Below are 12,435 nucleotides of genomic sequence, written 5' to 3' on the forward strand. Positions count from 1 at the left end.
TGATATAAAATTGGGAATGGTCCTTGAAGAACCTGAAATGTTCATTGATCTCCTTAATAAATGTGTTTCGAGGTGACTGCAGTGCAAAAGAAATTGAATATTTAGACATTTACTTTTTTAGAAAGTAGGGAATGGAGATTATCCATAAAAATTACAACAAAATGGCAGAATTTTGAACTATATTATAAGATATTTTTCAATATATCAGATCAATAAAATAATCTGTAATTTTACCGATAAACTGATACACCAATATGCCTATATTGGCCGCCAATACCGATAAGAGTACCGATTAATCGGTCCCATCCCTAATAAGCGTCAATTTGACCGGGTTTTGCTTTATAACCTCAAGTATTGAATCAGAATATCATAAAATCAGTAGTCACATATTTATGGTGAATAAAATATCAAGATTTTGGCACAACATTGGCATATTTTGGGAACAAAGCAGAATATAAAATGGCATTTCAGTGTTAAAATGTATTTATTTATTTATTATCAGCTCAGCCTTAAAAAAAAAAAAAAAAAAAAAACAGCTCCGAGGAAGAACAGGGTGTGAAAATACTCATCTATATGTGCTGATGTGGAAAACCTAACCGTGATATAAGAAACTGAGGAAATTTGTTAGGTTATGTTTCCAACAATTTTGGGAGTGAACGTTTCTTTAGATGAGTGCTTCCACACTTAGCTTGCACTTTGTATGCCAGGACCTTAGCATAGAGACAAATGAACAGCTCTCACATAAGTAATACTGTTATTTTCTTTTTCGCTTTATCACTGATATTTTTTCCTTTTATTTTTCAGAAACAGCCACGGATGTTGTTCACACCAGATGGGAAATCTGACTGTAGTGACATTCTTGAGATAGAGGAAAGCTTTATGCATGCAAAAGCAGCACGCAGTAGTAACATCAGTGAGATTCTTTGTGTTGTTGATGCTGAAAGTGATAGTGAAATATCTTCTTCACCAGAACTGAAAAGAAAGTATGCTAGTAATATCCATACTCAGGACACTTGTGTGATAGTGGGTGGGAAGGCTAACAAAAATCTACCAATCATCTCATCTTCATTAAAAAGGAGGCGAGTGACCAGTGAAAGTGTAGAAGAGTGTACAGTATTATCAAGTCCATCCACAAATATTCAAGCAGTGACTCCTTTAACAGAACCTTGTAATCAAGAGTCTCATGAGAATGGCAAAAATTTTACTGAAAGTTTGCATCATATTGAACGTTTACAAAGTGAGAGAATTGGAGCTAGCGATACCGAAACAAATGGTGCTGATTCACTGTTACTTACAGAGGCTTTAGATTCCAATTTGATGAAGGATAACACTCAAGATTTTGCCCATGACATTTCAATGACAACATTAGAAGAAATTTGTCAGACATCTGAACTTATGCATGAAAGATTTGAATCTCCAGGTGGTAGCTTTCTGGATGAGTCATTTGGTGACAAAAATCACATGTGTGAAACATCAACACCTATTAGTCACGACTTTAAAACAGCATTACCAAAACAGAACAATCTTTACAAGAGAAAGAAAAGGTTGATTTTCAAAATTCACAATTCTTCAGGAAATTCAGATTTGCCTAACAAGAAGAATGTACAAAGCAAAGCAACATTTGAAAGTAACTGTATGCTGTCTGAGGGCAATATTGCTGGTCCATCAACTCGAAAAATAAAATTGTCTTCTGAAAATGAAGCCTCGCTGAGGACCAGGATACAAACGATAAAAGCTCGGTGTCCAAAAAGAAACTTTTCGTACTTTGTTAACAAGCCCAGTTCTGTAGAAACCAATCAACATTTTGAAGATTACCAACTAGCTATTGAAGATTTGTTAAATTCAGCCTTGTACTTGGAGAAAAATTCTTGGAAGCCAAATACTCCAAAATTAAGTACAAGTAGTTGTCAGCAGTCAGAAGTTGCAAAAAAGATGGAGAATCTTGAAGGATTTATTCCTTTCAGCAATCTGGCTGGAGGTAGAGCAGAAACTAAGAATGTGAAATATACTTGTTTAGAAGCAAATGTATGTTGTTCTGATTCCAATGTAGATTTAATTTCTCTGCATCAAAGCAACCACATAGGTAAAAACCAGTGTAAAGGTGTTTCCTTTAGATATGAAGTCACACACATTGCTAACGTTACTGAATGTGTTAATGGTTCTTGCAAGGATGCATGCACTAGTGATAGTTCGTTAGTCAATGTAAATCGACAAGGATTTAAAAAATGTGAAGCAGATAATTCGGTGCTAAGATCTGACGTAGAATGCACAGGTAGTGGCAGTAAGAGTGGCCAAAGTGAGCAATTCGTTGATGGTATAACTGTCAATAATGTCCAAAGTGTGGGTTCAGTTGGAATGAAGCCTGTGCTAGACATGGTTGAACCGAATGATTTGATACTACCTGGGAGCCCTGTACTGAAATCCAAAGGTAAGAGCAAGAAGGTCAGAACAAATATTTCTCAATCCACAGCAAAGCAGGAAGAATTCAAATCAGTTAGGTCCAAAGATGTAAATGACAACAATGTTGCCAAAGAGACTCAACATGTGGATGCGTCTTCACCAAGTATTTTATCAGGGTTTTGTATTGATTCTCAATTCCCAGTACTTGGTGAAGACACTCAAGCCATGTTAGAAACAGTAGGAAGTACAACATTTAGTCAGTGGAATCCTGTCATTGAGGAAAAACATTCATTAAATGAAGAGAGTCCAGAGAAGCAAATTGTGAAGGCAAATGGCAAAAGTGAGCATGGTAATGATATACTCAATCAAAGTCCACCATTAAAAAGAAAAAGTTTCTACAAACGAAAGACTCACAGTTCCAATAATATATGTTTCGAACTTCCCCAAAAAGCAGAAAATCTGCATCTTGACTTGGCAATGGAAAACTATTTTGACAAAGAGATTCTAACTGATGAATCTGGTAAAGCTGAATTGAATAAGTTAACTGCAACTTGTTCAGTATCTAATTACAAAAGTCCAACAAAATGCAAAGAAAACCATGTATTAAATCAGGAATATGAGACAGAAGTTTCCAGAAAAACAGTACAGAGAATAAAAAATTGTTCCACAATTAAAGAAAGTATAAAAAGTTTGCCCGTGGTCGCTGATAGCACAAAATCTGAACGAGCTTTACAAAATGCTGAAAGTTTGTTTGATGAAAATACTACTGCTATGGGTTTTCAAACTGCTGCTGGTAGAGCAGTAAAAGTTCCAGTCGAGGCTTTGAAGAATGCCATCAAATTATTTTCAGATTGCAATGAAATTTCAGAGGATCCAAATGTTCAAAGTATTTCACAAGAGATATTTAAAAAGCCTAGAGATGTTTTTGTTGGGCACCAGAAAGCACTTGCAACCAATCAAAAATTTTCTCCAAGTAAGGGATCTGTTACAACAATTGAAAACTCTCTTCATGTTAAATGCAATGTGCTTGCAAACACTTATAGAACTTCTGCACGTGTGTCTGAAGAGCCTCTGAGAAAGTCAGTTCACAAGTTTTCTGAAAAAAATCGACCTGTCTGTAATGAATTCCAAGTCTTTGTTACTGAAAATACAAAGCCAGTTTCAGTTTCTAAAGAATCCTTGAGCAAAGCAAAGCAGATGGTTTCAGAACAACAGCCACATGATAATGGAACTCAAGGATTTTCAACAATCAATGGAAATACTGTTATAAAATGTGGAGAATCATTGAAAGTAAAGCATCTCTTATCACAAGAAGATTTGTTACTAGATAAGAAATTTCAAGGATTTGCAACAGCCAGTGGAAAATCGGTCACAGTGTCTGAAGAATCACTGAAACAGGCAAATCAGCTCTTTTCAGAACAGCCATTGCTTGATAATGAATTTCAAGGATTTTCAACAGCCAATGGAAATTTAGTTAAAGTAAATGAAGAATCATTAACAAAAGCAAAACGTTTGTTATCAGAAGATTTGTTACTTGATAACAAATTTCAAGAATTTTCAACAGCTAGTGGAAAGTCATTTTCAGTTTCTGAAGACTCATTAAAAAAAGCAATGAATTTATTTTCAGAAGATATATTAGTTAATAAAGTTGAAGAACATGAAAGAAATAACAGAAAATCAGTTGATGTATCTGATTGTTCACCAAGGAAATCAAAGCAAATATTTTCAGGCACAGATATACAACATGGTAATAAATTTGTAGGATTTTCAACAGCCAGTGGAAAAGCTGTCACAGTTTCTGAACAATCTTTGAAGCAAGCGAAGAAGCTGTTTTCAGAGGAACAGCAGTCTGTAGATAATTTTGAAGGTGTTGCAGCAGCTAATGGAAAATCAGTTAAACTTTTTGAAGAATCATATAAGAAAGCAAATAATTTATTTTCAGAAGATGTATTAGATAATAATTTTAGAGAATATGCAACAGCCAATAGAAAGTCAGTTTCTCAATCTGATTATTCATCAAAGCAAATATTTCCATGTGCAGATATGCAACATGATAATACATTTCAAGGATTTGCAACAGCCAGTGGAAAGTCAATTACAGTATCTGAAGATTCATTGAAAAAAGTAAAGCAGTTGTTTTCAGAAGACCAGCTGTCTGTTGATAAGAAATATCAAGGATTTTCAACAGCCAATGGGAAGTCTATTTCAGTTTCTGAAGACTCATTAAACAAAGCAAACAATTTATTTTCAGAAGATATATTAGCTAATAATTTTGAAGAATGTGCAAGAGCCAACAGAAAATTAGTTAATGCATCTGATTATTCATCAAAGCAAATATTTTCAGATTCAGATCTACAGGTTGTTAAAAATTTTGAAGGATTTGCCTCAGTCAGTGGAAAGGCTGTTGCAGTGTCTGAAGAATCATTGGAGAAAGCAAGACAGTTGTTTTCAGAGGAGCAGCAGTGTCTTGATATGAATTTTCAAGGATTTGCAACAGCCAATGGAAAATCAGTTGCAGTATCTGAAGAATCACTCGAGCAAGCTAGACAGTTGTTTTCAGAAGAAGAACAGCCATGTGATAAGAAATTTCAAGGATTTGCAACAGCCACTGGAAAATCAGTTGCAGTGTCTGAAGAATCACTGAAACAAGCAAGGCAGTTGTTTTCAGAAGAAGGGCAGCCATGTGAAAAAAAGTTTGAAGGATTTGCAACAGCTGGTGGAAAGTCAGTTGCAGTGTCTGAAGAATCACTGATGCAAGCAAGGCAGTTGTTTTCAGAAGAAGGGCAGCCATGTGATAAAAAATTTGAAGGATATTCCTCAGCCGGTGGAAAGTCAGTTGCATTGTCTGAATTATCACTGAAACAAGCAAGGCAGTTGTTTTCAGAAGAGGGGCAGCCATGTGATAAAAAGTTTGAAAGATTTGCTACAGCCGGTGGAAAGTCAGTTGCAGTGTCTGAAGAATCACTGAAACAAGCAACGCAGTTGTTTTCAGAAGAGGGGCAGCCATGTGATAAAAAGTTTGAAGGATTTGCTACAGCCGGTGGAAAGTCAGTTGCAGTGTCTGAAGAATCACTGAAACAAGCAAGGCAGGTGTTTTCAGAAGAGGGGCAGCCATGTGATAAAAAGTTTGAAGGATTTGCTACAGCCGGTGGAAAGTCAGTTGCAGTGTCTGAAGAATCATTGAAGCAAGCAACGCAGTTGTTTTCAGAAGAGGGGCAGCCATGTGATAAAAAGTTTGAAGGATTTGCTACAGCCGGTGGAAAGTCAGTTGCAGTGTCTGAAGAATCATTGAAGCAAGCAAGGCAGTTGTTTTCAGAAGAGGAGCAGCCATGTGATAAAAAGTTTGAAGGATTTGCTACAGCCGGTGGAAAGTCAGTTGCAGTGTCTGAAGAATCATTGAAGCAAGCAAGGCAGTTGTTTTCAGAAGAGGGGCAGCCATGTGATAAAAAGTTTGAAGGATTTGCTACAGCCGGTGGAAAGTCAGTTGCAGTGTCTGAAGAATCATTGAAGCAAGCAAGGCAGTTGTTTTCAGAAGAGGGGCAGCCATGTGATAAAAAGTTTGAAGGATTTGCTACAGCCGGTGGAAAGTCAGTTGCAGTGTCTGAAGAATCACTGAAACAAGCAAGGCAGTTGTTTTCAGAAGAGGGGCAGCCATGTGATAAAAAGTTTGAAAAATTTGCTACAGCCGGTGGAAAGTCAGTTGCAGTGTCTGAAGAATCACTGAAACAAGCAAGGCAGTTGTTTTCAGAAGAAGGGCAGCCATGTGATAAAAAGTTTGAAGGATTTGCTACAGCCGGTGGAAAGTCAGTTGCAGTGTCTGAAGAATCACTGAAACAAGCAAGGCAGTTGTTTTCAGAAGAAGGGCAGCCATGTGATAAAAAGTTTGAAGGATTTGCTACAGCCGGTGGAAAGTCAGTTGCAGTGTCTGAAGAATCACTGAAACAAGCAAGGCAGTTGTTTTCAGAAGAGGGGCAGCCATGTGATAAAAAGTTTGAAGGATTTGCTACAGCCGGTGGAAAGTCAGTTGCAGTGTCTGAAGAATCATTGAAGCAAGCAAGGCAGTTGTTTTCAGAAGAGGGGCAGCCATGTGATAAAAAGTTTGAAGGATTTGCTACAGCCGGTGGAAAGTCAGTTGCAGTGTCTGAAGAATCACTGAAACAAGCAAGGCAGTTGTTTTCAGAAGAGGGGCAGCCATGTGATAAAAAGTTTGAAGGATTTGCTACAGCCAATGGAAAATCAGTTACGGTGTCTGAAGAATCATTAAAGAAAGGAAAGAAGCTGTTTTCTGAAATTGATGCTCAGCCTGTTGATGATCTATCTCATGTGATACGTGAATCTTGTTCAAAAGCAGCTGAGGTTGCTGAAGAATCAATGAAAAATGCAAGAGACTTGCCATCTGGGAATTATGAAAATGACATGGTTGCACCTCCCCATTCTGCAGAGGTTGTTTGTGATTATAAAGGACAGCAGCATAAAAGTTTTTGCGAAGGTGAAAAAGCTATATTGGAGGATAAAAGTACCTCTGAAAAGGGACATTGTTCAACGAAAGTGTCAAGTTCTTACTTGTGCCCCACTGAAAGTGTTACGACTCCAAAGAAGAAGAATAAATATAGGAAAAACATCCATAACGTTATATCATACAGAAATTGTAGTGTTTTATCACTCAGTGAAATAACAGAAAGTGCAGCAGCACTTCTTGCTGATGAAGACATGTCAAAAGAAGTCATTCCTAATTGGGTCAATACTTACATTACTTGCCCTTCAGTTATGGATGACAGAAACTTACAAGATAGGTTTCAGGCATTTATCTGTTCAGATGAAGGACTTGGCGAGAAGATTCCATCGTGTGAAATTCAAACAAGCCCTGTTTTGGGAAGTCATGATAGATTTCGCAGGCGTTCGTGTCCTGAACGAAAGGTCCCCGTCATAAGGACTGAAGATAATTTGAGAATCAGTCCGCAGTTGCAAAGTAGCTTCAGGATACCTTACAAAGAAAAGCTTCTTTTTGAGACTCCTACTTGTAGTGAGAGTAAGTCATGTCCTAAGAAAAGAAGTGCAAGGAACTTGCTGTTTAGTGCACCGTTGTCGAAGAAACAGAGGCTAGAAAGCAATAAAAAGCCTGATTCTAGTACAAGTAGTGTCGAGATAAAATCCGATTCATTTAACTCTAGGCAGGTATCCCAGCTGGTCTTGGATGGAAGGAAACAAGCTAGAGAAGATCAAAAAAGAGCCATAACTGTGAAGAATTCCATCCGACCTTGTAAGGGAAGTCATTTATCAGTAAAAATAGCAAGGAGAGCTGAACAAATGCCATTGAGAAAAGCATTAGGAGACTGCATTCCAAGTGAAATTGAAACATATGAGGTGAGTGTATATATTTATGATGATCTTTTATATCATATGATCAATAAATTATCTCATGTAAGAGAAAGAAGGAAAGTTTATTCAGGAAGTCTGTTGAAGATATACACAGGATATACCAGAAGTGATAGCGCAAAATGAAATGGTGAAAAGTACACGATAGTTGAAGCAAAACGTCTCAGTAAACATGATGTTTGCAAGTGAGCCGTTTGCAAAATATTTGGGCATGCGCCACTGACTTGATTGTTTGTACACATCGTATACTTTTACGTGTGAAGTGCCATAGTCCTACTTAGTAACATATAACAGAATTAAAAGGTTCACCTTGCTAGACAGTACTATTGCTGTTACTACCAAGGACTATTGTACTGTACAGTATGTTATTACAAATTTGGCAGTGTTTAGTTTTAAACAAAGAAACCTGGGAGTGTGCATGGAGACAGGCATACAATGTGAACAAACAATCAAGTCAATGATGGATTGTAACCATACATGCACCATTATCTTGCAAACAGTTCATTTGTGGCTCCATGTTTACTGAGATTTTTTTTTTCTTTTTTGCTGTACTTTTCACCCTTACAGTTTGTGCTATCACTTCTGGTGCACCCTGTATATAAAATATTAAATCATTTAACAGATTTATTCATAGAAGCTACAAATTTTCCAACTTTAAGTTGTAACTTAGTGGATGACCTACAGTCTTGCACAAAATATACATTTATTTTAATTCTGTAAAAAATACTTGCGTTAGGAAAATTTAGAACAGTAAGTTCTAGATTATGGATTGCTTCTCATGATGAAGTTTTAAATACTTTTATTAAGCTAGATAAAGCCTATGATAAATATTGTTGCTAAATGTGTTCATAGACATCCGGAAGGGATGAAAAAATTAATGTCAACATAAAGTTATGAATTTTTCACATGTATAATTTCATTTCAGTTAGTTATTTATGCTAATTATTAGAATTATTATTTGTATTGTGGAAACATGATAACTTCAAGCTGAATGGGTGATTTTTGAGGGGGCAAAAGTATTATGGGGGAAAATATGCCTCGTTCGCCCCCATAAAAATTACCAAACTTGCACCTCCCCGTAAAAAAGTCCTGCAGGCATCCATGGATGTGTTTCAACTCTCATGTACTTCTTTTGGAGACTCAAAACTGCTCACAACGTTGTTGCATTTTTTGTGTTTTCTTTTCGTTTTTGTGCTTTGTGCAGTTAACTTAGATAACATGTTCCTAGTGTGCTTAAAAAAGTAAAATATTCAGCACCCATGTAAAATTCCAGCTGCCAGGCTGTGCAGATCTCGCTCTTGTTCAGCTCATCTTTTGTGAAGCAAACTTTACCTTTCGTCTATAAACTGACAATTCTGAATGTACAAAGAATTATGTTCCCAGATTTTACAATTTCTTGCATTTGAAGTTTATTCACTTTGATCCCCCTAAAAATGTAAAATACAGGTTCCACTGTATTTTTATTTTAATCTTTATTGTCAGTATATGTTACTGTGTGATTTTTCTTGTAGCTTTTCAAGCATGGTATACTCAGAGCTGTCTTGGAAACTACATCTGAAAATGCAAAAGAATTCAGATTTTCGGCTTGGGACTTCTACAGGTATGTTTACTTTTTTATGCAGTTTTCTTTTGATTAGGAATGGGACAGATTAATTGCACAGCCGTCGGTAGGTGGGGGACAAGTCCCCATCAATAATTGATACGGGGAGATCGTTCCCCCCCCCCCCCAATATTTTTCCTATTTTCGAAAATCGTATTAGTTTTTGAAGGAATGAAGTAATGTTTTTTTTTTTTTGAAAAGATTGGTTTATCGAGTGGAACTATACTCATAAGCGTGTACAAGCAGTGGAATAGTGTCTATAGTCATCAAAACTTTTTTTTAAAAAAAAAATTTATGAGAGAGACTACTTCTTTATTTCATTCATTAGAAGTTGTATTTTCTTTAAAACCATCTCTGAAAACTTACATGCATATAACTATTTATTCTTAAAAAGTCCATGACAATTAAAGAATCTGATTGCTGACAGGCAACTTAGTAACACATAGATACGAAAATGCCAAAATGAATAGAGAGCTGTGGTATTCTTTACCGTTAACTATACTTACGCTTTCGTCCGCTTTATATTGACATAATTGTTACATTTCCAACGTGAGGATCGACAAAGTGGGTGATGCACGACATAGTAAGAAAGTAAAGGAACCCAAAAGAATTGTTAATTAACTGCATTTCATTGTTGTTTGTTTGTCGAAGTTCTGCTATCGTAACTTCTCGAAACGTGAGCATTGTTTACAAGGTCTTTTGTAGATGAAATGTTGCAGTTCTTTCTTCGATCGAAACATGTGTGGTTTACGATTTCGACAACGAGGCCGTACCCTGCTGCAGTTACCATTCCTTGCTTGTTGATTTCATGTGGCTGTCATCTGTTCAGACATTGAATATGGACAGATTTGTAATAAAGATCACAAACACCAATAGTGGTAAGGAGTTGGATACAGAGAGACTAAAGAAGAAGATAGAAGAAGACAGAGGTTTCAGTCTGATTCACTAATGGTGCCTTTCTTTTATGAACATTTGCTCAAGCTACTGAAAACCCTTATGTCCAGGTTTATACAGAAGTCCATTCTGCTTGAAGCTGTAAGTTCTGAAGATCTTTTGAAACTAAATCTAACTTATCCAGAATGTGTGTGTTCTGCAAAAGAAGTTAACATTGGATTTGCAACCCGAGCAGCATTTAGATCTGTGAAACTATCTGACGTTCAGATTTTACATTTTCGTGAAGATTGTCTGAAAATATTACAATGTTTGTGTAAGGAGATATGTATGAAATCACCATTGAAATATAGGCTCACCTATGGTGCAGCATGTCTTTCTCCAGCATCTGTTTTGGATGAAAAAGTAGGTGAAGACCAGGTATATGTGGCATTACAAGTCCTAGTTGAAGAGCGCCATTTTTCTGGTCCTGCTGCAGATTATATAAAATGGTTCTATACTGACTTATGTAGTAATGACAGTGTGAGTACAAGAATGAAAAATTTTGACATTGCTGTTGATCGGCTGGATCAGATGTGGATGACAGTTCTTGAAGACTGTAACAACAGTGCCTTTATACTGTTTGTCCAGAAGATTTTAATGCTTTCATATGGAAATGCTTCTGTTGGGCGTAGTTTCTCTGTAAATAAGCAATGCCTTGTGGTTAATCTTGATGAGGACTCACTTATTGCCCAACGATGTATACATGATGCAATTGTAAGTTATTTAGGGTTTGAAAAAGTCCCTATAACAAAATCTTTAATCCATGCACCAAGAAATGCAAATGGAAAGTGGAAGGAAGCATGATACAACAGAAACTCAGAAGACTCATTTAGAAGAGAGGAAAACAAGTATGGCATAACTTAGTACAAAGAAAGCTAAAATCCTCGAGAGATCTGCAAAGGAAATCCAAGAAGTTGATAAAAAGATAAAAGCATTAAAGAAGAAAATAGTGTAGTTGTGTTTTTTCGAGTAATGTGTTCTTTTGAAACTTTCACATGTTAATGAATGCCAATTCTACATATGTTAGAAAAACATTTCAAGTATTCAAATTGTGCATTTATTTTAAAGAAAGAAAACTATTATACAAAATTACATTCAGTTTTTAAACTTATATGTAATTTTTTCTTATGACTACTGAATTGTTATGGAAATAAATTAACTCCAAAAAATTGGTAAAACTATTATTTTATAATGTGTGGGTGGATCGGATGGCTATAAGGGGTGAAGAGAGACCATCAATAATTTCACATAATGTGATAATGAAAGCTTGCTAGTATATTGGTAAATTCCCATACATATACAGGTCGGTGGCGTAGCGTTATAGTACGCCAGTACGCCCGGCGTTCCCAGATTTAAAATTTCAAAAATGCGTAAATGCTGTAAATATAAAGTAAATCTTGACTAATTTCATATATGTCTGGCCTTCATGGCATTATAATAGCTATTTCTCGCGATCTGCTTGCAACGCTCCACTAACAACACTCGTTCTAGCATTTTTTTTTCAATGCCTTTCCTGGTCGGACGCCGAGCAGGTTCGGCATACAGGACCCTATATTCCTTGCTGCCTTTCTGGAGGGAAAGCTTGGATCTCTAAAGCACTTGCCCAAATGCTCTCTCTTATGCCAGCGTATGGAGCAGAGGGCTACGTGATTGCTTCATGTGACTCTTCCTGCCTTCTGAAGCAGACGACAGCGGTAGAATTCCTACCCGGTTCTTCGCGCTCGTGCCACTTGTGCTGTGTTGCTACAATACGCAATATTGACTGACGTAACTTTACCAAACTGAAATATAGCACTTCTTAATGGCCACTGCATTGTATAATTTATCACACGAACAGCGATGTGCATTAAAAACTAAAAGATCAACACAGTTTTTGTCAAATAAGTTGCTGAAGTCCTCGTGGTAGAAGTTCAGCCTGTGGCTGCTCTACCACTTAGTAAAAAATAAAAAAAATAGTTTTGCGGGTTATTATTTTTTCGTTATTATGTAACTGCTTAATATTGTGTCAATGGAAATGTTTAGCATTCATTTGAAAACTCTTAACATCGAATGGTCTCTGGACAAAATTATTTTAAAATATTTATCAACATTCTCAAGACGTAATAAACAGTGGTCTGAATTACTAA

General features: G+C 36.5%; 1 protein-coding gene across 4 annotated transcripts in view; it reads left to right on the forward strand.

Moving 5' to 3' along the window:
• Window positions 1-12,435, forward strand: part of Brca2 (BRCA2, DNA repair associated) — a 74,084-nt gene that overhangs the window by 22,147 nt on the left and 39,502 nt on the right. For all 4 annotated transcript variants that reach the window (XM_083126528.1, XM_083126526.1, XM_083126527.1 and 1 more), the window contains exons 6-7: window positions 805-7,764; window positions 9,288-9,376. In XM_083126528.1, coding sequence (XP_082982654.1) covers window positions 805-7,764; window positions 9,288-9,376 — 7,049 coding nt within the window. The remainder of the gene's footprint in view (window positions 1-804; window positions 7,765-9,287; window positions 9,377-12,435) is intronic.

This window comes from Lepisma saccharinum, chromosome 8, assembly GCF_977018435.1.
Source record: "Lepisma saccharinum chromosome 8, izLepSacc3.1, whole genome shotgun sequence".
NCBI classification, from domain to species: domain Eukaryota; kingdom Metazoa; phylum Arthropoda; class Insecta; order Zygentoma; family Lepismatidae; genus Lepisma; species Lepisma saccharinum.